General features: G+C 39.3%; 1 protein-coding gene across 1 annotated transcript; it reads right to left on the bottom strand.

The window, feature by feature from the left end:
* Nucleotides 1–2,287: 2,287 nt before the first annotated feature.
* LOC111509363 (uncharacterized) lies at nt 2,288–6,249 on the bottom strand. Its single transcript, XM_023165088.2, has 2 exons — nt 6,064–6,249; nt 2,288–3,412 (listed from the first exon to the last, which is right to left on the bottom strand). Exons 1-2 carry the CDS (start codon nt 6,194–6,196, stop codon nt 3,048–3,050), a joined length of 498 nt encoding a protein of 165 aa, XP_023020856.2. The 5' UTR covers nt 6,197–6,249; the 3' UTR covers nt 2,288–3,047.
* Between the last annotated feature and the right edge of the window lie 21,344 nt (nt 6,250–27,593).

Genomic DNA, 27,593 nt, shown 5'->3' with positions numbered 1-27,593 from the left:
ATCATAGCTAGTCTGGATGTAGTCTTTTTATTTAGTAACGTTTATTTAGAAGCATGTCTAAGATAATTTCATAAGAATTGGAGCAGCATTAATAATCATTGCAACATTGATGAAGAAACCTTTTCCAAATTATTAACCTTCCTTTTTAACAGTACATATTTTTCCTTCAACAACAAATTTTATAAGCAAACCTTTGGAACTCCCATGGGAGCATCTATTTCCCTAATACCAGCAGCATATGTGATGGATGATGTGTTGGACACAGTATTACCAGTCTTATCCTTTAAATCTCATTTTTTGGAAAAATATTTAGATGATATCATAGTTTCATTACCTCATGATGGCATCAATGAGATTCTTGACACTCTCAACAGTTACGACCCATACATTCAGTTTACGATAGAAACAGAAGATAACTTGCAGTCAGTACCATTACTCGATACAAAGTTCATCAGAACAACAGATAACAAAGTCTTAATTGACTGGTACAGAAAACCTTGAAGCTCAGGTAGATACATGAACATTCGATGAAAGTGAACTTGGTCAAGCAACTGAAAAATAGAGTGGTAAAAATCTCAGATATAAGCTTCCATAATAAAAAACTTGAAACTTTTGCAAATCTTTTCATAGAAAATTCTTATCCAATTCGTTTGATAAATAATATTTTGTTCAGTACACCAACATCTCTGGAAAACTATAATTTGACTTCCAATTTAACCCTCCCTGTCAATGACAATATAACTGGTGATGCTCCAGCCCAATTCATTTTTTCATCCTTACCTTTCATCAAGGAGATCACCCCCAAACTATCTAGGATTTTTCAAAATTTACCTAACATTAAAATAGCCAATAAAACGGTACTTACCATTAAATCAATCCATAGCAAAGTTAAAGACAAGGTCCCTTCAATAAACCAAGTGAATGTTGTGTATAGTATTCCGTGTCAATCATATGTTGGCCAAACTTCACGATCATTAGGTGCTAGAATTACTTCGCACAAAAGTGACTGTAGATTACATCGTGATCGTGATAAGATATATGTTGGCCAAACTTCACGATCATTAGGTGCTAGAATTACTTCGCACAAAAGTGACTGTAGATTACATCCAGAAAGATGCTCTTTAGCAGACCATGTGAGTAAGTTTGACCACCATATGGATTATAACTCAATGAAAGTATTAACCACTGAATCAATCTCAGTTAAGAGGTCCTTTCTAGAAATGTCTTACATTTTTGAAAATAACAATTGTATGAATAAAAAAACAAATATCTATCACTTGAGTGAAATTTATTCCCACTTATTGACTCTAGATAAGAGCTTTTACAAAAACAATATCAATATGTACAATTCCATTGTACAATAAGTCTTAAATTCAATCTTCCATAACAATTTTATTAAACATAAATTTTACATTGTACACTAGAGTACACTTGGTACTCCCAGTGAGAATATATAAGTTTTATCAATTGACAGACGTCACTCTGGCATTCTTAACTTTCTATCCTCAGACTCGTTCATTTGAATCCTGCACGCATGATGTAAATAAGGGTCTGACGAAAAACAATATTTTATAAAAAATAATCTCAAGCATTTAGAATTGTATATCAAGTTTCATCTTCTCCAATGTATCAACATTTTTTCTTCAACATCAATGTAACCATCCTCACATAAGATGTAAGTCATGAACATTTAATATTTTTGATCTTACTTTAAAACTTATATTATTGTAGTTTCCGAAAGCTTGGACTAACTTAAAAGAGTACTCATTTACTTGCTGCAATACCCCACTATCCAATAGTTTTTATTCTTAACTAGTCAGCAACGACTACCCTTCCTCTTATATATATATATATATATATATATATATATATATATATATATATATATATATATATATATATATAAAAGTAGGATGTTTAATGACTGAATATATGAATTGATTAGATGATATCTTGAGGTTGCAGTCAAGGTCAAGGATGAAAACTCTTTGCTAGTTTGTCCAGCTGTCGGAAATGTTTATTTCTCTCTTCAGCACAACCGAAATGATAATTGTAAAAATATGTGTATGAAACGTTACAGATATAACTTACTCAACATGAGATTAATACAAAAGATTAGCAGCAAATTGAACAAAAAATAATTTAAAAGTTAATTTTGAGACGAATCAATTAATGACAGTTATTTGTTGATAATAAAAATAATAATTTGTTTTGCATCAGTGAGTTACATATTGGATGAATCAGCATTACTATTTCTTCTTCGACTATAATTTTCTAATTAGAGATTATTTAAGTCAGTTTTTTTATCCATGAATAATATGAATAATAATATGATGGTATCGATTAATAAAAAAATTAAATAAATTTCTCCTAATGATATCAGAATTTGCTAGGATTGAGAATTATATTATTAAGAAGTTTTTTTGGATGAGAATTTTCATGAATTCTGAGATTTTTTCTATCTTCTTTTTTCCAACAGAATTTTTAATTCATTGTCATTGTTTTTTTATGAAAAGAATAGAAATTGATGAATCTTCCTGAATCAATGATCAAGGAATTATCAGTTCTACGAAAGGGGATCATTATCCACAATTTGGAGAGTAAATTATAATTTTTGATCATTCATGTTGACAAAACAACATGTAGAAAAGGTTGAATTTCAACAAAGACGTTATGTTGTGTTACATGGATAATAGTCGATGTATTTAATCAGCACCAACTATTTTAATGGGCGCTAAGAGGGCCTGTCACTGTCACTTGTCATATCAAAAGTATTATAATGACACATGGAACTGAAATTTCAGGAGACGTCACAGACGGTACACCTGAACCAACTCAAACAACAAAAATACACCAGTTTCAGCAAAAGTTTGGGAAGAAATTTCGAATGTATTCTGGTACAACGAATTATGTACTCTGAAAGAAAAGAAGATAGATGATTTGACTCCATTATGGAGAATATCTGACCTAACGTGAATTTTGTGATAACAGTTGTGTTAATGTTTTATGTTATGTCACGATACAAAATCATTATTTTCCTGATGAATTCACTTTTGGTAATAATGGATATGATGCTCCGGTTGGGGAATACCTCCTCCTGAGTAATCGATGAAATCTGGATTGTTTTCATAAACTTCATCAAATTTTATTGGCCTATCATTTTTGGCCCAAGCCACATTATCTACATGAAACACTTTCAGAATTGGATGTGTGCTGCTCCACGCCAATTTGGTATATCCCACTATCGAAGAAACTATGAGACTCATGGTACTCAAAAGTACTGCAACACTGGACATAACTGCCATAGCCTTGACTGCCAGGGGAAAGATGATGGACTTCACCATGAGAGCTCCCATGAGAATTGATAGAGTGTAGTCATCTTTATGCTTTTTTCTTGCCTCTTCATAAATATCTGTAAAAATAATGTATTACTCAGCATGGTGAAGAAAACTGGTTAAGTTCACTTCTATCAAAGAAAACACACAAAATCAACGATTGAGCCACAAATTTTGCATACGGATGGTGTAACATGCTAACACATGGAAATTTTACCAAAATCAATACAAGCTCATTTTTCTTGAGTAGGTACCCACTTAATTTTTTTCATAACTGATTGCTTGTTCAGACTGGGGATTAGTCAGAAAAGTTGAAGTTATTTTCAAACGAGTCACCATAAGGTGGTCAAATAGAAAACCAAAAGGCCAAGCTTCGCGACTCGTCCTTGTAAATTCGTAAACTACACCTTTCGATTTGATCTCCACACACTCCATTTTGGAAACTATCACGGCATGTTTCGCTAACACAGTAGCTTTTTCGCAGTGATTAACGTACTTAAAGTAAATTCTTCACAAAAGCGGATGTAACCCATACGAAATCGTATACGAAGTTTTCCGTTTCGTGCATAAACGACAAATCTATATTTTGAACCTTACCCGATAAATCGTTATTGTTGTGTTTTATTGCATTATCACCTCTTGTGTAGCAGCAATAAGCTGCTAAACAACAAAGCTAATGACAAAGATCTCGCTTCACATGAAATCTGTTTACACACTGGCATTCCAAAACAAAAGTGTCATGAAAACACCGAAGAAACAATTCGGTTCCACCAGAAATTATATGGTATAAGATGTCATTACGTGGACCTGTTGTTGACGATAAACAGAGAAATGAAAATCAAAAAACTTATGATCGCCTTGAAGAAGAAACCGAAACCGGTCCATATTAAGTTTTTTCAATGTATTTTTAACAAAAAAAATATATTCAAGATATATGTGCTGTTACTATTTCTATTATTATCATGAGTTATTAGAGTTTGGGAAGGGGGAATTTTGAGCAAACACAGCTAAAGTTTGAGTGTCGTGCAAAAGTCGATAAATCCAATAATTAATTCACCAAATCCTCGAGATTTTGATTGGTTTATGATGATATTGATTAGTCTTTTTGATAATTTCACCAATGGTGCAGTAACAAAGAAAACCACTAGTCTAACCGGATAAGTCTGTACTCTGTTTTATGAGTGAGTATAATTTTGGTGGGTGCATCAAAGGTAATTTGAATTTTTTCTCTCATAAAACGTAGGTTTGAATTTTTCTGAAAATTATTTTCATTTCAATGAATATTACTGGAGTTTAATCCTAACAGCAAACCATTATTTTCAACACCTCGGCACATGTTTCAATCAAGTGATCTACCTCTACTGAAGAGTAAAAATCAGGTAATCCATTGAAACCATACACAATTTTCCAAATTTATTTCTGGTAATATAACCTCTATGTGACATTGCTACAATAGATTTTGATTTCAGAAATTTTCAACTGAAGGGTAACCCATTCTCGTTAATGGTCATGTTACGATTGCGCACGGCTAGTGTAAACCGCGAAGTAGAAATGGGTCAATTGAGGCTGAGCCTATGGCGAGAAGCGCTTACTGCGCAACCTCTGCTGCAGGCAACAATTGATGCAATTGAACCCTGGTTTGTGTTTAATAAACCCTACAAAATACAAATAAAACAGAACACAGAGTCAGATGCTACAAATGCAATACGCATATATACAGACGGCTCAAAAACCAAAGAAGGCTCAGGATGTGGAGTGTACTCCAGATCACAGAACCTAAATATTAAGTGGGGAATGGGAAAAAACACCAGCGTGCTCCAAACAGAACTGGCTGGCTGGTATCTCAATCGCCACAAAAAAATAACCAGAAAAGGAATTTCTGGCAAAAACATAACAATCTGCACTGACAGCAGGCAAGCCCTATTAGCCTTGAACAGACAACGTGTTACCTCAGGGCTAGTACTAGAGTGCCACCAAGATTTAGCCAAAACCTTGGTAGATGATAACATTATCCTGAGGTGGGTTGAAGGGCACGACAGGAGTAAAGGTAATCGCATTGCCGACTCTTTAGCCAAGGAAGCGGCTGGACGTAGAATTTTAGGACCTAGTGGCACCTACGGCCTGATGAATTCGACAATTGCGGAACTAGCCAAATGTTACACCCATGCTCAATCCCTAAAGAGATGGAATGGAATCAGAGGATGCAATCTTGCCAGGATTACACTTGGCGACCCTGGGAAGCTGGCACCGATGAAATATCTGGCGATGACCAGGAAAAATCTATGCTTAACTGTAGGATTTCCGATTGGCCACTGTCAACTATGGAAACACCTACATAATATAGGGCTAATGGACACACCTTCATGCAGGATATTTGAACAGGAAGATGAAACAGTCAGGCATATCTTATGCGAGTGTCCTGAGTTGGCTACTTTTCAGTGTCATGAAATGATGAAATAGTTTGCTATGGAAAAGCTCGATATAAAAAACTATAATGAAGTTACTTCGTTTATACTCAATTTCAAAGTAACCCAAGATCGAATAAAACCGCATCTTAGACGTGGGGTACCATAAATTTACTAAATATATAACTTTTCAATGACGATAGCGTTTCGAGTTTATTTTGACATGCATCTTTTCGAAACTACTGAATACAATGGTGTGGTAGGATTTTGTCAAAAAACATCGGACCACTATTAATGATTTGAAATACTGCAATTCCACTTACCTTCATTATTTGTGACATATACAGAGGAAGTGTTTCCAAACTCTGTTTTGAATTTTTCTTCATTAAATCCATTTGCACTAAAAATTACTAAAAGAATGTTCACCAAAATCAAAGCATGTGTTCTGAAATGCATTTTGAAACAAAATGCACTTGGCTTTCCACCCACTGTGAATTGCAATCAGTTGATGGTTTCCGTTGACCTATTCTTATGTTGAATTAACTAGAGATGATAAGAAAAATGCATGTACTTGGAAGTTTCTCTTGTGGAACGAGTGATCTGTCACTAACCGACCAGTACAACTGCGTGTTTATCACATCTTGTATTCTTACAGTTATATCGTTGATAGAATTATTGAAGCTGGAAGGCATTGAATTTTTCTGACAAATATTTCTCAACCACATTCATATCAAAAGGGAGATTATAATTTAGGCAACTGGAAAGGTACTCACATTATGAATGAAATATATCTCGGACATTTTGAATGAAATGAGAATCAACCTGAGTATTCGAGTAGAAATTGAAAATAAAATTAGTATTACGTGCACAAACCTGTCAGTACTGTTTTAGATGGAAGTAAACATTGCAAACCGGACAAAACAGTACTAGGAAACACTAAACCTAAACATCACAAGCGTCATTGATAGTCTGGATCTTCGAAAGAAAGGTTGGAGTCTTGTCTTTATTTTTCAGATACTTTCATAGGGATGAAAATGAAACACAATTCGAAGGACATCTCGATATATTCCGAAAAACACTTTTTATGTGTTACTCTTTCATTAGGAGAATAGCATATTTATGATATGAATAATTTGGGCCCAACCTAAATTGTCACTATCATACAGGAACCGCTCTCATATTTGTGTGCATAAAATATACCATCAGCCCTTTCAGACCCGAATTTTGGTTTGAGTTCAAAAAAATTATTTTTAGGGGTTTTCCAACAGAACAATGATCCATAAGGGTGTTTATTCAATTTTTTTATTTTTGTTTACATTTTTTCAAGAAAAAAAACCATGTCCAATATAATGGACATGTAGACCCAATACTAAATACGGATATATCATTGGATTGAATAGTTTATTGGTGATTATTTCTGAAACAATTTCTATCTTTGACAAAACAGAGATGAATTTTACATTTGCTTCTTTATTTTGGTCCATTTCTGGCATATGATCCTTGTGGTCTATCTGAATTTCACGTAGGGGTCTCACTTCAGTATTTGCCCTTTTGGGTAGGACAGGGAAAACTGGTGGACTGGAAGAAGGTCGCCCAACTTTTCTTTTCAGATTTACAGGACGATTTTGCCTCATCAAACACTCTGCTATCCGCATTTTGAAGTGTAAGGAATCCATTATTTCATTTTTAGCTACACCCATAGCTTGAACGTCTTTTTTAAAGACGTGCAAACTAAATCTACTGCATGAAATATCATGTGTCAATTTTCTAGACTTCATAAAATTTCGATAATGACTAACCATCTGATCCAATTTATCCACCCCGCCCATGCAACTATTATAGAGCTTGACTACCTCTGGACGCTGTATTTCTACATAAGTCTATCCCGCTTTATCCCAACGTTTTACCTTATCTTCATCTCCCTTGCCTACAAAATTAGATCCCATGACCACAGACCTATTATCCAGCCATTTACATAAAACTATGCCATCTTCACTTACGACCTCTTCACTGTATCCTCTGTATTTTTTTGTAAAAATATTATCTTGGCTTAGTGGTGGTTTACTGAAACGATTGACTCTCACAGTTCCGACCGCATGTATATGTTTCTGACGTAGACTTTCCAGCAAATTGTAACTGGTAAAGTAATTATCAAAATATAAAAAACTTCCCGCTTGAATACGATCAGATAGTTTTAGAACAATTGTAGCTCCTAGACCAAACTTTCCTAACATTGGTTTGTCAAGTTCGGTTGTAGATCCCTGATAGATAACAAAGTCATAAGCAAGACCACTACTACCACACAATACAAATATTTTCATACCCCACGGGCAAGGTTTACCTTTTACGTATTGTATAATAGAGAGTTTTCCAGTAAATGCCACCATTTGCTCATCAACACACATATTTTTTTTCCAATTCCAGCTCAAGACATCTTTTTCTAATGCTATCAAATAAAGGTCTTACTTTGAACATTCTATCGTCGTTCCTAGCTGGTCTTTCTAAATTATTGACAACATGTAGGTTAGTACGCAGTTGGAAAAAACGGTCTCTGCTCATGGTGTCATGAAAAAAACTCTGTCGCAGCGTTTTATCCCAGTACATGCGTACCCTTGGGTATCTCAGACAAGACATCATAATATGTAGGCCAAAAAGACTTTTTATTTCTTCAGTATCGCCTGGTTTGAAGTGTTTACCTTGTTGGAGGGCGTAGATGTTCGTCATTTCGGAAATTTTTGAAAATATACTATCGGGTAAATATCGAAAAAAATATTCAATTGGATATTTTACCAAATTGTTTTCAGAATTGTTATTATTTTCTGTTCCTATGTTTCCTGTTATAAATTTGTACTTTAGAAAAGATCCTTTCTTCCAGTTTATATCCAATTTCTTGGTATCTTTCATTTCTTTGCTGCTCTCGTTCTGTTCTCTTTCTGGTAACGCAATTGTCTCGGGTATAAGCTCAATATCGCTTCCTACCACCCTTGAAATAGCTGGTATATCATTGAACGTTGTTTCAATTTCCTGGTCACTGTCAGCTTCGGTGTCGGAAAACTGACCTGAAGAGCTCAAAACCTTCTCATATTCCTTTTCCAGATCGTCATCATCCAAAAGTGATAATAATATATCCGCATCCTTTGGATTTTCAGGGTCAAAGAAAGCTGAAAAAATATTGTACTTTAGACCAGATGTCCATTCTAATGGACAATAACACGTATAAAGCTCTAATAATGTCTATTCTATAGCTGAACACTCGGAAATCATCAAAACCTATTTTATACATATTCATCTATCTCTATGGAACGTTTTTAAGTGAAAAAATTTAAAAAAGCGCCAAAAAATCGAATTTTACTTACCTTTGGTGGAGCGTAATGTTCCCGCTGTTACCAATGTCCAGATCTTTAACAAAAGCGATTAGAGTATATTAACCGCGAGAACGAATGGTCATCGAGAGACGGCAGCGAGCAAGGTAGGCGGAGCCTGCGCGCGCTCGCCGCGAACGAATAAATACCGCGCGCCGCGGTCCGAACAGTCAGTCCGAACATTCGTCTACTCCCAGAATCTCTGGATGAACTGCTGATGGGAAGCAACATTCCGACAATTGCTGCTGGCGACTTCAATGCCAAGCACAGACCTTGGAGCAGAGCCACAAATCGAAACGGCCAAGCGCTCCATGCGCATGTTGACAGACATGAATATCTCGTGCTGGGACCAGATGAGCCTACGTACTATCGCGGGCAGACTAGGCCTGACGTACTAGACATCGCGCTTCTCAGAAACGTCTCTCTGACTAGCGAAATTTACGTTCTGTCGGAACTGGATTCTGATCATAATCCAGTAATCCTGGTACTGGGCGATGATCTTCCTCCCCCTGAGTATCGCGTGAGATCTAAGACGGACTGGGATGTCTTCACAGCCCAGCTCGAAGAGATGCGCGCCCCTCCTGAGGTACTCGACTCTCCCGACGAACTCGACGCGGCAGTTGAGCGTTTCGAGCTTTCCGTGAATGATGCGTTTCGAGCGGCCACCTCCAGGGAGGAGTGTCCGCTGAAGAGCTACAACGAGTTTCCCCCTCGTATCAAAGCCTTGATACGAGAGAGAAACCGCCTGAGAAGGCTCTACCAGCGAACCCTTTTCCCAGGGGACAAAACAGCGGCGAATAGGATGGCCAATCGTGTCAAACAGGCTATCAATGAACATCGAAACGAAAGGTGGGAAGAGCTCTTGGAATCCTTCGAACCTGGGAGTGACGAGCTTTGGCGAGTCACTCGTAGGCTCAGGGGGAAGAAGACTGCTCTCTCACCCATTCACGGAGAGCGCGGAGTGTGCTACTCCCCCGCCGACAAGGCGTTAGCCTTTGCAGACACGATGGAACGTCAGTTTCAACTTAACGTTGACGACGACGACGACATCGACCGCGATATGCTGCTGGAAGACCGGGTTCACCGACTTCTCAGGGAGGATGACGACGACGACATCCGTCCAGCTTCTATGGAGGAGCTGAAGGGTCTCATCAAGGCTGCGAAAGCAAAGAAAGCTCCGGGAGCCGATTCAATAACTAACAAGTTGTTGAAGAGACTCCCGGAAAACAGCGTTGAATTCTTGCTGAGTCTTATCAACAGTTCGTTGGCCCTCAGACACTTCCCTAGAAGGTGGAAGCATGCGATCGTCGTCATGCTCCCGAAACAGGGTCAGAACCAGCTGTTCCCGCAGAACTATCGCCCGATCAGTCTACTCTCGTCGGCGGCTAAGCTGGCTGAAAGAGTCGTTCTGCAAAGACTCAACGAAGAAGTTGAGGACCGAAATGTTCTGCCTAATGAACAATTCGGCTTCAGGAGGGATCACTCCACTGAACTACAGGCTCTAAGGTTGGTCGAGAACACCATCAGCGAGCTGAATAACAACAAAAAAGTACATATCGTACTTTTAGATATTTCAAAGGCCTTCGACCGAGTATGGCACGAAGGCCTTATACATAAGCTAAACGCGCTCGACCTACCTCGGGGCCTGATCCGGTGGATCGGATCTTTCCTGAGAGGCAGAACCTTTCAGGTTAGAGTAGAGGGCTCTCTGTCTGACAACAGAGAGATCCTCGCTGGAGTGCCACAGGGGGCCGTGCTCTCTCCGACGCTGTATTCACTCTATACAAGCGACCTGCCCAGGTCCGATAGAGTGAAGATATCCCTGTACGCCGATGACACGGCTCTACTCTCGTCTTCCATGGGGCGGGAGCTCGGCGTCGTCTACATGCAACGTGCATTGGACGACCTCGAGCGCTGGTACCTCGAATGGAAGATCCGAGTAAACCCGGAAAAGACTCAGGCGATAACCATGGGGAGATTACTATCTTCTCCGGCCAGAAAAGTGAGAGTCTCTGGAAGGGAGATTGACTGGCAAGCGCGGGTAAAGTACCTCGGCCTTTTAATAGACCGCAGGCTCACTTGGAACCTGCACATCATGTACGTTAAGTCCAAGATCGAGGGTCGGATAGCCGGTCTGTACCCTCTGATCAACAGGAAATCCAAGATGCGTCTTAAAAACAAAATTATGATCTACAACTCGATGTTCAAGCCTGTCATCATGTACGCTTCAGGCGTCTGGGGACAAGCGGCTCCGTCCAACATTTCCATTTTGGAAAGGTTGCAAAATAAGCTAATTAGGATGATTGTGAATGCTCCTTGGTTCGTGCGGAATGAAGCCATCCGCAGAGATTTGCAGCTGCCTTCCATTCGGCAGTCCATTCAGTCGAGGAATGAGAGAGTTTTCGAAAAAAACGGAAACTCACGAAAACCCGTTAGTTAGGGAAGCCACAGATTATGCTGTAGACGACCCCTCCCGATATAGAAGGCCCCGACACTCTGTCGAATGAGGCCCCCATGTCCCCCGTTAAAGGATGAATAACTTTTTCATCCATCCCACCCCAGCCAGGTAGGGGTATCCCGTGAAGGGCGGCACTGATGTCTAAGGACTTCATGCCGTCATCCATCAGTCATGTACCCATTGGTCCATCTCAAGGCCAATGATCAGCCGAAAGGGTAGGGGAGCTGGTCTCCAAATCCTGAATGAAGTGAAGATGATCGTCAAGCGGAACAGTCAGAGCTCGACTTCTGCTAGTCAAGTCCGCTTCGCAGTCTTCTCTCGAGTTACTAAGAATTACAAAAATCTTAGAGGAGATTTTGCTGAATAATAAATTGACAATATAATTGTAAATGGAAACCTAAAAGACTGGACATTGGTTTTGTCTAACTTCGAATTAGAAAGATTGTACAAGGAGTCTTCGGCTACAGTTTCTACTGGCAGAGATTTGGGAAGTAAAAAAAACCAAATTTACTTCCCAATCTGAATTCGTATACGACCACACTGTGGAACAGATTTTCTGGCCTTTATCAAGGCCGAGCTCCAACGACGACCCAGGAATCAGGAATCCAGGACATATTATAAAACAGGTCTTTCTCAAGGCCAGATTACTGCAAACGGAACTTCTCAGTTCTAATCCTGCCCTTCTCAGGGCTTACACAAAGAATTCGCATTTCTTCGTCTTCGGCACTACGCCGCACCGAGGGACCCACTAGCCGGCCTCCTTGGACGTATTTGGCCTACCCAGGCTTGAATACATCGGGAGGTACGCCTACCCAGTATATCTAAGGGACAGTCTACGTGGGCTGTCCCATTGCACTGATATCTGGGGGCTTTAAAGCGACCCTGCGCCTCCGGAGGCGGTCTCTTTCCTTCGGGCTTAGGGAGTTAGGTAGGTCAAATCGCGATAGTGTGTCGGCTAGGTGGTTAGGGATCGTAGGGAACCCTCTGGTCCGGCCTAGTGCCATCGTGGTGGCCAGCTGTACCCCCGCGGCGCCTGTTAGACAGCTAGAAAGTTTAGGGTATACTAATAATAAATTCGAGACTTTGTGGTGTAAACAAAAGAAGGTCTTGCCCCGGAAATCTGCGACGATGCAGGGGACGCGAGGCGTTCAGGACTGGGAGTTAATCTTCGAGGACGACGATACATACGGAAATAGATCCTCCGGTGGCCTAGCACCCGCCGGCTCTGGTCTGCCTGCGACGAGCGACCTAGGAGCAAGAGGTCTCTTGCAAACTCACGCCCAGCCGGGTACCTTTTTGGGACCGCTCCGGGAACCGTCTCGGCGTCATGGCGCCCAACGTGGGGCACAAATGAGTCTCCCGAAGGAGGCATCAACACTAGAAGCTGCTTCTTTTGACGAAGAAGCGAGATTTGGGATAGAGGAAAGGCAAACTAACCCTTTCAGTAGGCTTACGTCAAGCTTTGATGAAGGAGCTGATGCACCGGGTTTCGAAAGCCCTAGCAGCACCTTCAGGGATGCAGAAGGGGGGTCCTTCCATGTGATAAGTGAAGGAGAATCTCCTTCATCCCTTCCAACCACCTTGACTCTCCCAAGGATAACTACAGGACACGTTAGTCCTTCTCAAGAATGGCCTTCTCTGGCTTCGGGCCAAATAAAAACAAGCCAGTGGCGCCCACAGAAACAGGTTTCTTTCCAGCCCCAAGTGGAGACCACGAAAGAACCAGTAAAAAGGGAGAATCCTGTATCACAGGACGACCCAATAGATCGTTTGGCAGTAGCACTGTGTAATGCAATAGGCCAGGCTCAGAGGTCAAACAATAGCCGGTTTGAACGATTTCGGCTACCCACTTTTTCAGGAAGTGAAAATGAGGACCCTAAGGTCTTCATATCAAAGTTAACTGTAGAACTAGAAAGGAGTGGAGTACCAGAAGAAGATTGGGTCCATATCCTGTTCGCCCAGTTAACAGGGGAGGCCACGAAATGGGCCTCGATCTACGCACAAACTCAGATATCGTGGCAAATGATGGTGTCACGCCTAACTCAAAAGTATGCCAGCCCAGAAATGCTGGCAAAGCTCACTTCCAAGTTTTATGGTGAGAACCAGGATCGCAATACGAAGGTCGACGTATTCATCATAAGGAAGCTTGGACTCGCAAAGAGGTTGTTTCCATATATGCGAGAACGAGAAGTTCTGCCCATTATAACCCAGCTGCTGTTGCCTGAACTGAGATGTTTCTTTAGGGGGAAAAGTTACTCAGATATAGAAACATTTATACAGGACGCGGCTGGTATCGAAGAAGACGTACGGCTGTCTAAATCAGTCCCTAGAAGCTTCAATACTCAAACCAGCCCAAACTCAACCAATTCCCAGGCTAACAATGCTCCGCGTAGCCAAGGGAATTGGAGTAACAATAGGGCAAGCAATTCAACAGAAGTGTATCGACCACCACATCGAGCAACCCAGCAACAAGGACCACCTTCGTCTAGGCCGAGCCCCAACGCTTCTCGTGGGAGCCACAATAATGTAGTAGAGGCAGCTCCCACTCCCCAAAACGGAGAGGCGGAAAACTAGATGGGGCCGGAGTGGACAGCAGTGGAGAGCTAAAGGCCCCAATGAATTTCAACCACTGCAATAATATAAGCCCCTGTACGAAAGTAATTCCTTCAGATCTCGAGTGCTACATGTCACTCGCTGAAGAACGCCCCCTTCTCGGAAGAAGCCTTCCGAGAATCCCCTGTGTAATAAATTCCTTGAACCTCTCAGCCTTAGTAGACACCGGAGCCTCTAGTAACTTCATTCAATCCGGCGTTCTAGCCAATATGGACCTGACCAGGCTCCCGAACCCGGCCACGGTATTTATGGGATGCGAGAGCAACGTAAGTCAGAGTTTGGGCCAGATTACGCTACCGGTGGAGATTGAAGAAAGAAGGTTTGAAATTAAATTCACCGTATTATCCAAACTACAGGAGAAGGTCATCCTTGGCCTTCCTTTCCTCCGAAAAACCCAGGCCACGATTGATGTTGGCCGAGGGTCGATTTATTTTGGCCAAGCTCCGCGCTTATGTATATACTTTGAGGCTGATAATGCAAAACAGAGATCCCTGAGAACTGTTAGTCCTGTACAACTGGAGGATTCCCAATTTTCCGGAGAAACAAAGGACAAGATATTGGCAGTAATAAATCAGTTCCCCGACGACAAAATCCGCGTTCGCGAAGAACGACCATTTAGGCAGTCCAGATACGGCAAAATGTCAGAGGCACGGAAGGCAATTGTCCACGAAGAAATTTCTAAGTTACTAGAAGCAGGGGTAATTGCCAGAAGTACCTCGCCGTACTGTTCCCCGGTGGTTCTTGTTCCCAAGAAGGAGGGAAAGTTGCGGTTTTGTGTGGACTACCGGCAAATCAATAAATTGATTATTACCGAGGCCCCATACTTACCACCAATACAGGAGACTGTGCGTGAAATGGGCAAAGCATCCCTATTCACCACGTTAGATCTCCGAAATGGATTTTGGCAAGCTCCCCTGGACCGAGAGTCCCGAAAGTATACGGCTTTTGGAGGTCCAGACGGAGCAGTATACGAATTTAAAGTCCTGAGTTTTGGATTAAAAAATGGACCTGCAGTGTTCCAAAAGCTAATGTCAGAGGTTCTGGTAGGCTTTGTAGATAAATTCTGCAAAGTCTACCTCGACGATATAATCGTTTACTCGCACAGCCTAGAGGAACACTGCAACCATTTACAGTTAATCCTGGAGCGGCTTCGACTACATGGGCTGTGGCTTTCGCCATCAAAATGCAAATTCGGATCTACCACCCTAAACTATTTAGGTAGAGTCGTCTCCAAAGACGGTAACAAGCCCCAGGAACAACATATTTTGCACGTCCAAGAATTTCCTCCCCCATCGAATATCAAACAAGTGCGATCTTTTCTAGGCACTGCCGGATGGCTTCGGGAATATATCCCGAAGTTTGCCGAAGTGGCCGCACCCATCACAGACCTCATAGACAAAAAGAAAAAGTTCCAATGGAGTCAGGAAGCTCAAAGGAGCTTCCAGGCTATTAAAGATGCAGTGTCACAACCCCTGGAACTGGCACGACCTGACCCTGATCTCCCTTACGGCTTGCAAACAGACGCCAGCCACATCGGCATTGGTGCGGTGTTATTTCAACTGGAACCGCAGACCAAGGAACGAAAGATAATTGCATACGGCAGCGCAAAATTAAACGCGACTGAGCGCAAATATCATATAAATGAGATTGAATGCCTCGCCGTTGTATGGGGGATTAAAAAATATAGACACTACCTTCAAGACGGTCACTTCATGCTGTTTACGGACAACTCGGCCCTAACGTGGCTGGATCGTATGAAGGATGAGAAAGCCAAATTAACCCGTTGGTCTCTACTCCTCCAGGAGTACGACTTCACGATAGAACATATTCCGGGGAAGAGAAACCAACTCCCGGATTTTCTTTCACGAAACCCCACGGAAAATGAAACTAATGTCGATATAGACAATGACGTAGAGAGGATGTTTTTCCCTCATAAAAAGGCCGACGGCGACGAGGAAAATGAAGACGAGATGCTGTGCCAGTTGATGGATGAATTGAGCGAAATGCTCAACGTCTGCGACATGGTCTGTGTGACAACCGGCGATTTCGAGACATTGAACCAGTTGCGAACCTGGTTTGAAGAGATCGCTGAGTTGCAAAAAGCCAGTGACAGCGTTAGGCGGTTCCGGATCCGGATCGAGAGGGCCCGGACTAACCCGGAACCGTCTGAATACGAACAACGTATTTTGCATGATTTTGTTATGGAGGATAATCTACTTTATTACATCGGACCAAACCAAGACGTGAAAAGGTTGCTAGTCCCGAGGCGCTGTTGGGACACGTTGATCAAACGATACCATGATGGCGCCGGACATCCGGGAATCGATGAGACTCAGAATCAAGTCAGCAGGCATTTTTATTGGTCCAATATGCGTAAACAAATCGCAGCGTACGTAAACACTTGCTTGACTTGCGCGACCACTAAGAGAAGTCCCCCGCAGGAGGCTGCCCCTTTGCGTCCCAACGAACCGGAACGACCGTGGCAGATGGTATCTATCGATGTTCTGGGACCCTACAGCCCTAGTGAAAAGGGAAACCGATACATTTTACTAGCCACCGATTGCTTTAGTAAGTGGGTGGAGTGCCGCACAGTAGAATCTGCTCAAGCAAATACAGCAATCGAGTTTGTGGCACAGGAAGTTGGTTATCGGTGGGGATTCCCAGAAATAATCATTAGCAATAGTGCTGCTATGTTCCTCGGACGGAACTGGGAAACGTTCTGCGAAAGAAATGAGATTCAGATCAGGAATAGTCCGGGCTATCATCAACAGGCCAATCCAGTCGAGCGGCGAGTTCAAGAGCTGAAAAAAATGCTGCGGGCTGCCCTAATCGGGAAGCCAGAGTCACAGTGGGAACGTCTCTTGCCAGAGGCGATTTTTAACTTGAGAACGAGAGTAAACGCCGCGACTGGTATGACACCGTGTCAGCTTTTACTGGGCTATGAATTGCCTCGGCCAGGCGACTGGGACACTCCTTTGCAAAAGAGGCGAAAACCTCGAAATGAGGATCGTGCCCAGCGCGTAGAGGCAGCCCAGGAAAAATCTAGAGCATATCGGGCGAAACGTTATCCGGATCGAGACAAAGTGCCGGCCTTGACACTTACCCCAGGCCAGTGGGTGCTATGCCGAAACCAGGATAAGAACACTAAAAAGAATTTTGGCCCAACCTGGACGACGCCTTGCCGTGTAGTGAGACAACTCGGTCCAAGTACGTACATGGTAAATAAAGGGGGTGTAGATCGGGTCATCCACGTGGATGATCTGCGACCCGCACCTCCTCCGCGTGAAGGGCAAGATCATCTAGACCCACGCCATGCGGACTTATAGATAGAAATTAGAAATAAGGTAGTTAAGATCTCCTATGTAGACTCGAGCCGCACAACGGAGCCTGCAAGGGGACAGGCGAGGAAGTGTGCGAGCACTCAATGTAAATAGTTAAGTTTAGTTAAGAGGGGAAGATGTTGTGTATATTAGTATGTAAGGAAATTTTGTAACCAGAATTGTGTAATGTTGTTTATTTTGAAAAGATTTTTAATAAAGAACACTTCCCAGTCTCAGCTAGCTAGAAACTGTATGCGACTTCTTTAGGCGGGGGGGTGTTACCAATGTCCAGATCTTTAACAAAAGCGATTAGAGTATATTAACCGCGAGAACGAATGGTCATCGAGAGACGGCAGCGAGCAAGGTAGGCGGAGCCTGCGCGCGCTCGCCGCGAACGAATAAATACCGCGCGCCGCGGTCGGAACAGTCAGAGCTCGACTTCTGCTAGTCAAGTCCGCTTCGCAGTCTGCGCTCGAGTTACTAAGAATTACAAAAATCTTAGAGGAGATTTTGCTGAATAATAAATTGACAATATAATTGTAAATGGAAACCTAAAAGACTGGACATTGGTTTTGTCTAACTTCGAATTAGAAAGATTGTACAAGGAGTCTTCGGCTACAGTTTCTACTGGCAGAGATTTGGGAAGTAAAAAAAACCAAATTTACTTCCCAATCTGAATTCGTATACGACCACACTGTGGAACAGATTTTCTGGCCTTTATCAAGGCCGAGCTCCAACGACGACCCAGGAATCAGGAATCCAGGACATATTATAAAACAGGTCTTTCTCAAGGCCAGATTACTGCAAACGGAACTTTTCAGTTCTAATCCTGCCCTTCTCAGGGCTTACACAAAGAATTCGCATTTCTTCGTCTTCGGCACTACGCCGCACCGAGGGACCCACTAGCCGGCCTCCTTGGACGTATTTGGCCTACCCAGGCTTGAATACATCGGGAGGTACGCCTACCCAGTATATCTAAGGGACAGTCTACGTGGGCTGTCCCATTGCACTGATATCTGGGGGCTTTAAAGCGACCCTGCGCCTCCGGAGGCGGTCTCTTTCCTTCGGGCTTAGGGAGTTAGGTAGGTCAAATCGCGATAGTGTGTCGGCTAGGTGGTTAGGGATCGTAGGGAACCCTCTGGTCCGGCCTAGTGCCATCGTGGTGGCCAGCTGTACCCCCGCGGCGCCTGTTAGACAGCTAGAAAGTTTAGGGTATACTAATAATAAATTCGAGACTTTGTGGTGTAAACAAAAGAAGGTCTTGCCCCGGAAATCTGCGACGATGCAGGGGACGCGAGGCGTTCAGGACTGGGAGTTAATCTTCGAGGACGACGATACATACGGAAATAGATCCTCCGGTGGCCTAGCACCCGCCGGCTCTGGTCTGCCTGCGACGAGCGACCTAGGAGCAAGAGGTCTCTTGCAAACTCACGCCCAGCCGGGTACCTTTTTGGGACCGCTCCGGGAACCGTCTCGGCGTCACCGCCATGATAACTGTCGTATTATAATCATCATATATTTCACAAAAACATTCATAGATGGTGCTGCGTGCTTGATTTAGACTAATAAAGGATACAGTGGCGTAGTCGAGCCTTCAGACAATTAAATGAATTATTGTCTGTCCGTATTATAAATAATGAAATGTATGTCCATTATATTGGACGCCGGGTCTGAAAGGGTTAGAAGTATCACCAGACTTATGCATTCATCTTTACACATTTCGAGCTTCCGTGTTCATTTGTTTGTGATCATATTAAAAAGACATAAACATAAACTGAATGAGTATAAGTCAAAAAATTCCTAGAAAATGAAGAATTATAATGAGTGGGCCGCTTGGAATATGTAAGTTGACTGTAACAAGTATTGAATGGAATTCAAGTAAATTCCTAACAAAATACCCACCTTAAAGTTTCAGAAGAGACGAATGGATATGTTGTTGTTTATGTTCATGAATAATAATTATTTTCTTAGTGCAATAAAATAAATGAACAATCATAACGAGACATCTTGTGTTTGAGGGAAAAACTACTATAATACAGTAGACACGCGTTTATACCACGATCAGTTGAACTTTCTACGCGAAGATGTCGCGCCTATATTTCTTAAAATCAATTTTCACAGACGTCAATTGATTGGAATTTAGTATATCTGATGAGAATTGTTTTGGCATGTACATGTAGTTGGAGAGTTTTGCAAAGTTTTTTACAAGGGCGTCAAGGCACTGATGATTGGACGAAGTTGGATATTTGATTTGTTTTTTTTTTTGGAAACAATATATACAAGAATTTTTTTTGGAATGAGAGATTTCTTCTTTTTAGTGGGAATGATGGAATTGTTGATAAGTACTTTGGTCGTTTTCATGAGATGTGGTGGGTTGTGGGGTTTCTAGTTTTTGGTTAGGATTCCAGCGAGTCGAATAATGCCATTTTGCCTAAATAGGTAGTATGTAGTGTTGAGTACTGAAGTGGTATTAATTACTACCTACCTTTTACAGTCGAAAGATCATCTTTCCACTTGAAAGATAATGGTGTTCAATAGTTTTGTTCTTGAAGAAGAGGCGGAATCTTCCTGTTCTTCCTCGGATAGAATTTCTTTATCCATTTTGGTCTGAGTGATAATATTTCCAACGAAAATGGAGTTGGTCGTTTTGGAGAATTTAACGTGTTTCGGTATAGTTCACCTGAGTATTAGTGAATTTGTGTACTTAAACTGGGGGATAGAATATAACTGACAGGTTTTTTATGTAATGGTTGATAATGCGTCTGGTAAAGAGAAATTTTACATGGAATTTGATCTGAAACGTCTTGAGAATGATTTGATTTGTTCTGAAATTTTCAGTTTTCCACAAACACCTGAGGAGGTACACCTAAGAAGATACAGGGCATATACGAAATAACACGTTCCATCTACTCCAGAACCTATAATGGTTCCAACATAGCTTATGAACAAGGGCTCCAGGTTTATTCCCCTTCGTGCACCACTTTGATACAGGCCAAGCAATGAGCTTTATCTGAAATGGCAATGGAATAGGCATTAATGTTTGAATTGAGAGGTGTATACATTTGGAGAGATTAATTTGTGGGAGGGTTTTTTCTTCCAGTTTGTATCTTTAAGTTACTTCTATGCATTATCTACAAATCTTTTTGAAAAGTTTATTTCGAACTTAACTGCTTTCTTCCTTTCCATAGAAGTTGCTTGTTGAATTTTGTTTCAAAACTTTGACCAGGATGAATAAAGTATTGCATCCATGTTTGTTTCCATGAGTGAACTCATGAAAATATTTAAACACTTTCTTTTTCGCTGCAAATATAAGTGTTCACGCAAATCAGATTTGCCACTTGTTAGTATAACTGAATTTCTATACTCACATTGAAAATACCAAAGTAAAGAGTCGAAATAAGATCCAACTATGAAAAAATCAATCAAATAAATAAATAATGTCATCCCAATGATTTCACAGAATTGTCCTTACTTTAGGTACCCTGTTGTCTACAGTCGATTTTCTCCATAACCATTCCTATAAACTAGAGGAAACCAAAAACTTTACGAGTATTCGATATCCAAATATATTATTGTTCAACTATTCACGTGTAGAGTATGTAGTCATTTCATTCTTCACTACTTTTTTCTTCAAATCAAAATTATTCGCAGTGATGATTACAAAATGATGATTACAAACCATAATTCTATACGTGTATATTATGTATAGTGCGTTCCAATGAAAACTTTCCAAACATTATAATTTTCTTTTCACGACGAGAAACCCACCAATTCAAGTCAGCTTTACTCATTTTGTCGTCTAGTACCTAATTTCTAGTTCATTGTCTGAAGTGAAAGCAGTAGGTAGATATATAAATAGATTTCTCATTCATGGAAACTTGTTTAAAACCAAAACAATGAATTTTCAAAAAAACTCTAATCAAAATTAGCTTTTACTACTTGTTCAATTCAATAGAAAACCCGTAGAACAAAACTAGGTAAACAATAATTTTATATATATGAAACAAGCTGTGATGTGTTTGAAACAGAAAATAAAAAATATCAACTAATTAGAATAGATTTTTTGCTGAAACAGCTGCTCTGGTGATACTATCAGGTGATCATATCAATTTTCCATTTTTCAACGAAAATTTTTCTCGAATATTTCAGTAACGCAGTTTTTTCAAAGATTTCGGTAAAATTCAAGTTTTAACAAGATAATGCACCATATTGAATTTTGCAAATCGAGTATGTGTGACATTATTCCTCCTTCCCAATTGAGGTGAACGAAACTAAACTAGACATTTGTTTGAAGGTGATTGACAATGTTTCGTGATGAATTTCACTAGTTCGGACTTCCATTGTCTACTATATAAAATGATTTGAAATCCCTGAAACAAGTAAAAAAGAATAATTAAAAAAGAATAGTTGAAAATAACGATTATATTAAGCAACAATAAACCTGAAATGAAATGATAGTGAAATAACCTACAAGTAAAAATATAATAATTGAATAAATAAAAAATTAAAGGAATGCAAAAAGAAAATAATCGGAGGAATCAGTCCAGTCATCACCCGAAGACGATTGTAGATACCAACAATCGAAACGTCGTGAACTAACGTGACTTGGAATCTCTACACTTTTTATTTATTTTCATTTATTTTTTTATTATTTCCTTTTTGCATTCCTTTAATTTTTTTATTTATTCAATTATTATATTTTTACTTGTAGGTTATTTCACTATCATTTCATTTCAGGTTTATTGTTGCTTAATATAATTGTTATTTTCAACTATTCTTTTTTAATTATTCTTTTTTACTTGTTTCAGGGATTTCAAATCATTTTATATAGTAGACAATGGAAGTCCAAACTAGTGAAATTCTAAACTAGACATGGTATAATGAGCGGAAATTCACTTTCTCTAGCCCAAATACACTCCCTTATAAAATTTAAAACAGGAATTATAGAGGAAAATTATGGAAATATAGAAAAGTATATTGGTATATTAATAGGTATATTGATAGGTTTTTTATTGAAATCCATCAGAACTCATAATATTAAAAATTGTCATTACTTATACATTTTTCACTGTATAATCCAGAGTCAAACTTTGTAACTACATGTGTTTCTTTCAATCTGAAAAGTACTCGGACAATTATTTGAGCAATTTCATAATTTAGAGCACTAAAATTTGATAACATCAAAAATATCTCATTGAAGAACCTACTTCATCACCATCTATATACATGTGATATGAAAGCAATGTCTGTGTGGATGTGACAAGGCTGAAAATTTCACTAGTGTGACACCCAGTGTCACACAAGAATTGTTTCATAGCAAACAGGATCTACTCCGTGCAAACGGAATGAACTCGAAGGTGGGACAAAAAAGAAAAAAAAATTTCTTTGATTCAAACCACACCAATTGATGATATATTTATTTCATCATCAAAATATATGTCAACTTTATAGCATATATTTTTTTGTTCAGAAATTTACAAGAGTAATGTCTCATTATTTCAAGTAATATGTTGCCATACTTCATTTATTATTCCACAAGTATAATTTATACATCATTTATGAGTTGAAAAAATGCTGACTGTGATAAAATTTGATGAAATCAATGAACATATTGTTTGAAGTGTTGAAAATTCCATCACTTCAAATTTGATGCTGAACAGAAACCATATCATTGAAAATTTGAAAAAAATGGTTCGTTCTCATTGTACAGAGTGCGTACTTTCAAAGGGAACTCCTGTTTTCAAACTGGATAGATGAAAATTGATGGCTGTGTCTGAGGATCAAATTTTATGACAAACTCAATGGTGGAAACCGCATATCGTAACAATAAAATTGAGATCATTGATAACAAAATGCAAGTCTAGCCCAAACACATATAAACTATGGCATACTTGTTTGGAGTGGGATAACTACTAATTATATTAAAAACCTAGAAGTGACACAGAAATGGCTGATAAAGATAATGTATGATTGAAGCTACAGATTTTCGTCAGATGAACTCTTCCAACAATCTGAGCTATTCAAAATCCATCACATGTACTTCTTTATTCTTACATCTTACCATCACCAACACAAGTATGAACTGCCCCCCAAATAGACCATCCATACAATACTCGACTGAAAAACCAAACAACTAGAATACCAAAAGTTGGAACTATAAAAACCCAAAGAGTTCTCTCTTATCTATGCCCGATAATTCACAGAAAAATCCCAAATGAAATGAAAACACTTTATAGCCGTTTCTTATTTGAAAAGAAGTTGAATGTATGGATGTTTAACCAGCCCCCCGAATTGATTCTCGAAGCTTTTCAAAGAGAAATTCAGAAAACGTGTTTGATACAAATTGGACCCTAACAACACATAGACACAGAAAACTTCAAAGTACATTTGACTTGAACTGCCTTAAATATACTGCTTATATGTGTGAACATCGAAAGAGATTTATAAAAAAAATCGAAGAAAAAAAAATCGATTAATATTTTTGTGGGCGCCCAAAAAAACTCAACGAAAAAAATTTATTAATATTTTTGTGGGCGCGCAACTTCACCTATACTTTCATACTCAATTCACTTTTATTGTTGAATTTTATTATCATTGTATTATTATTATTATCATTATCATCATCGTTTCTGAGTTGCAGCATGTTTTTCAAAAAGTTGCTGTAACTTTTTTCCTATCGAAAGTTTTTGTTTCAATGAAAACATTTTCAAAGCAATTTTTCAGGTGTGTGAAAAACTAATATTTTTCACATGAGATATCAATAGTTATTGATGGAAAACTATTTTTGTCCAATCAGACAATCTGTATATCCTTGCAAATTTCGATAGAGCTCAAAATGTAGCACACTTGATATTTTGCTAGAGTCATCTTTGAAACACAGAGCTTTTAGGTTTTTTCATGTAGACTTTGAAACGCACACTCTGATTAAGTAGACTTTGGACGACGCGACGCGGCGATAAAACAGAACGAAATTGTTCAGTAGTAGCTATTAAATGTTGAGCGGTAATTAAAATGAATAGTTTCAATTAAACTGATAACGATTTATACTATATTCACTATTGATAAATGAAACTTCCACAATAATGATGATAAAGGAAAAACAATGAAATATATTTCCTCAGATAAGATATTCGAAATGTATACCAGCTTCTTTTATATACAGGCGACACCTTTGATGAACGTTTTTGCCGAATTGATTAGTTCAATAGGAGTGGTAGGAGCAAAACTTTGCATCACTGCCGCTCTCAATTGGCATCTAGAATGGGTCGGCAATTCAAATATAAGATCTTTCAGCCTCCTCCAGAGATGAAAGTCCATAGGCGTTAGCTCTGGTGACCTGGCCGGCTAACGATTGGGCCTTTGTTTGCAATCCATTTAATTATCAAAATTTGCAGCCAAAAAATTGGTGACAATTGCAGTATGGTGAGGCGAAGCCCCATCTTGTTGAAAATATATTTTTCTGGGTTCCATTAATGGCAATTCATCAACAACTGCTCACACTCTAAATTCAAATCAAGTAAAACTGATAACGTAATGTAGCATCAATATTTTGTGGATTTTATTTTTTCACCAAAAACTTACACATAAAATTAGTTCCATCCCAAGCAATTGTTGACCAGTGTACCTCAAAAAGAGAAATATGCCCTGATAAGAACTATTGTCTTGACTCAGTTTTATAAATTGTGGCATTTCTGGGTGGAATCGAAATATGTATGTTTAGTTTATTAATTGGGTACCTTCAAAGTGTTCTTTTTTAATTTGCTCAACAAAAATGGTATTGTTAGAGAGGCAGCGTATCGAAGCCTTGATATTGTTGGGATGTGGGGATAGAATGCGGAGTCAAAGTGATGTGTGTACTTTATTTAATGCAAAATATCCGGAAAATCACATTTCCCAGGCTACTGTGAGTAAGATCTTACACAAATTTGAAGAACATGGTACAGTGAAGGACTTGCCTAGAAGTGGCCGGCCACATGTTTTGGACGAAGATCAAAAATTGGACATTGCCGTATCTCTGCAGGAAGATCCACATTTGTCAACGATTTCATTAGCCCAAAACGATCCTGCGTCTAAACGTACGATTGGGAGGTTTTTGAAACAAAAAAATACCACCCATATAAGGTATGTCTTGTCCAAGAGCTCTTGGAAGATGACTATGACAGGCGTTTGCAATTTTGTGAGGAAATAATGAGGCGATGTGACGAGAATAATGGGTTTCCAGTCAACATACTCTTTTCGGACGAAGCTACTTTTTATTTACATGGAGTAGTTAACAGACACAACTATCGATTCTGGAGTCGGGAAAACCCACACTGGATATGCGAAGCTCGTACGCAGCGTCTTCAGAATGTAAATGTATGGGCAGGCATCATCAACAACAGAATATTGGGGCCATACTTTTTTGAGGGAAACCTTACAGCTGCACGCTACTCGATGACATATTTGCAGGACGCTGGATTGGACGACGTGGTACAATTTAATGGCCGCCAAGATCCCCAGACTTAACGCCATTTGATTATTTCTATTGGGGATATATGAAAGACAAGGTTTATCAAAATAAGCCGGCTAATATTGAAGATCTAAAAAGCAGAATTAGAGTGAAATCACATAACATACCGGCTGAGGCCATTCGGAATTCCGTAGACGGGTTTTACCATCGCCTAGGAGCCTGCCAAGTAGTGGTGGAGGCCAATTTCAGCATTTGTTACGTTAATTCACCAGTAAATAGCACTAAGTTAGGTATTTGTAACTTTTCAAAAGAGATTTTTCTCATTTCTTTGTAACCACAAAAAAAATAAGGGTTTGGTCAGAATCCATTTTTCACGAGCTTTTCAATGAGCCCATACACGACATAGGTTTGCATAAACAAAAAGTTTGGGAGGGTTGCAGCTAAGGGGTTGAAAAAAAAATCATTTTATTGCCAAAAAATGCGTACAACGTGACATCAACTGATGTGTTTCAGCGTTTTTTTCAAAAAATACTGGTTAAAAAAATACTAATTTTATTCCGGACTTTTGCGCACCCCTGTATACACCCAATAAAGGAGACTATAAGTATATTTTCGACACCACTGTTTTGTTCAATTAGTTGGATGAAATAAAATAAACTTTGTTATTGAATTATTGCAAAATAATAAGAGTACATCTGTTTTCCAGAATCATAAGGCAAACCTTATGTGAATTGTGAACTATAGTGTATTAAAGAAAAAAATACGGAAAAGTGTTTGACATCCAGATTGATATTCAGAATTGGCGATAGGAATTGCTGGTATATTAATAAACACTAAAATGAAAGGAAATTGATTTTTGTTTCTTGCAATACTTTATCATTATATTATATTGAAATTTATAAACTCAGAATTGGGTATCCTTGCATTTAACATCTCACTCGAAAGAAAACTTCAAAAACCCACACTAATTCAAATGTAACACTATTGACATTGATTTTTTCATTTCTCTCTCTTTAGATTTCATTTCATGATCCTTATTTCCATCTCCTGTTCTGTTTGGCCATATCAATTCACTTTCACCTCTAGGTAGTTGATGAATGAACTTTCTCGAAACTGAAAGTTTGATCCTAACTGAATATCCCGTCCTACTTATTTCGAAGAGATTTATAGAATTGTTTAATAATCATTATTCCCACCTTTACAAAAAAAGTATCGTTGCACTCAAATGATACTTATTATCAAAGGTGCCATTCAAAATCATGAAATTCAAATTGTAACTTCGAAGGTGAAGAAAGATGGAAGATTGGTACTTAATGAAAATCGAGATTAAAAATTTTGATTTACATTTTGATTTCATATAAATGAATTCGCGTTTAATCGTTTGATATTTCAATAAACAGATTATTTTTGATACTTAATTCTGAATGCCTGTATCAAAATGAAGTGTTTGATTTTGTGACTCAAACCTGAAAAATCCAGTTTACAAAATAATAAATCATTTTTCACTGTTGAAATACATTTAACATTTTAATGGATCTTTTTGGGCATTATCACCTTACATAATCTGGAAAGACAATCATAATGGAGAAAGGGCAGGGGGCATTTCAAACTATACACCTGTATGAACTTTTCCATTATAAATTTTGTCAGA

Source organism: Leptinotarsa decemlineata, unplaced genomic scaffold (assembly GCF_025532065.1).
Source record: "Leptinotarsa decemlineata unplaced genomic scaffold, Ldec_3_MD MMD2_tig00000882_RagTag_RagTag, whole genome shotgun sequence".
Taxonomy (NCBI): Eukaryota; Metazoa; Arthropoda; class Insecta; order Coleoptera; family Chrysomelidae; genus Leptinotarsa; species Leptinotarsa decemlineata.
The sequence above is the reverse complement of the archived record's forward strand: the minus strand, read 5'-3'. Positions and strand labels throughout refer to the sequence as shown.

What these genes read in the sequence shown, in the direction of transcription:
- LOC111509363 (XM_023165088.2), bottom strand. Translation starts at nt 6,196, where the DNA reads ATGCATTTCAGAACACATGCTTTGATTTTGGTGAACATTCTTTTAGTA. An exon ending in ATATGTCACAAATAATGAAG is followed by an intron (nt 3,413 to 6,063) that starts GTAAGTGGAATT and finishes TTATTTTTACAG; the next exon opens with ATATTTATGAAGAGGCAAGA.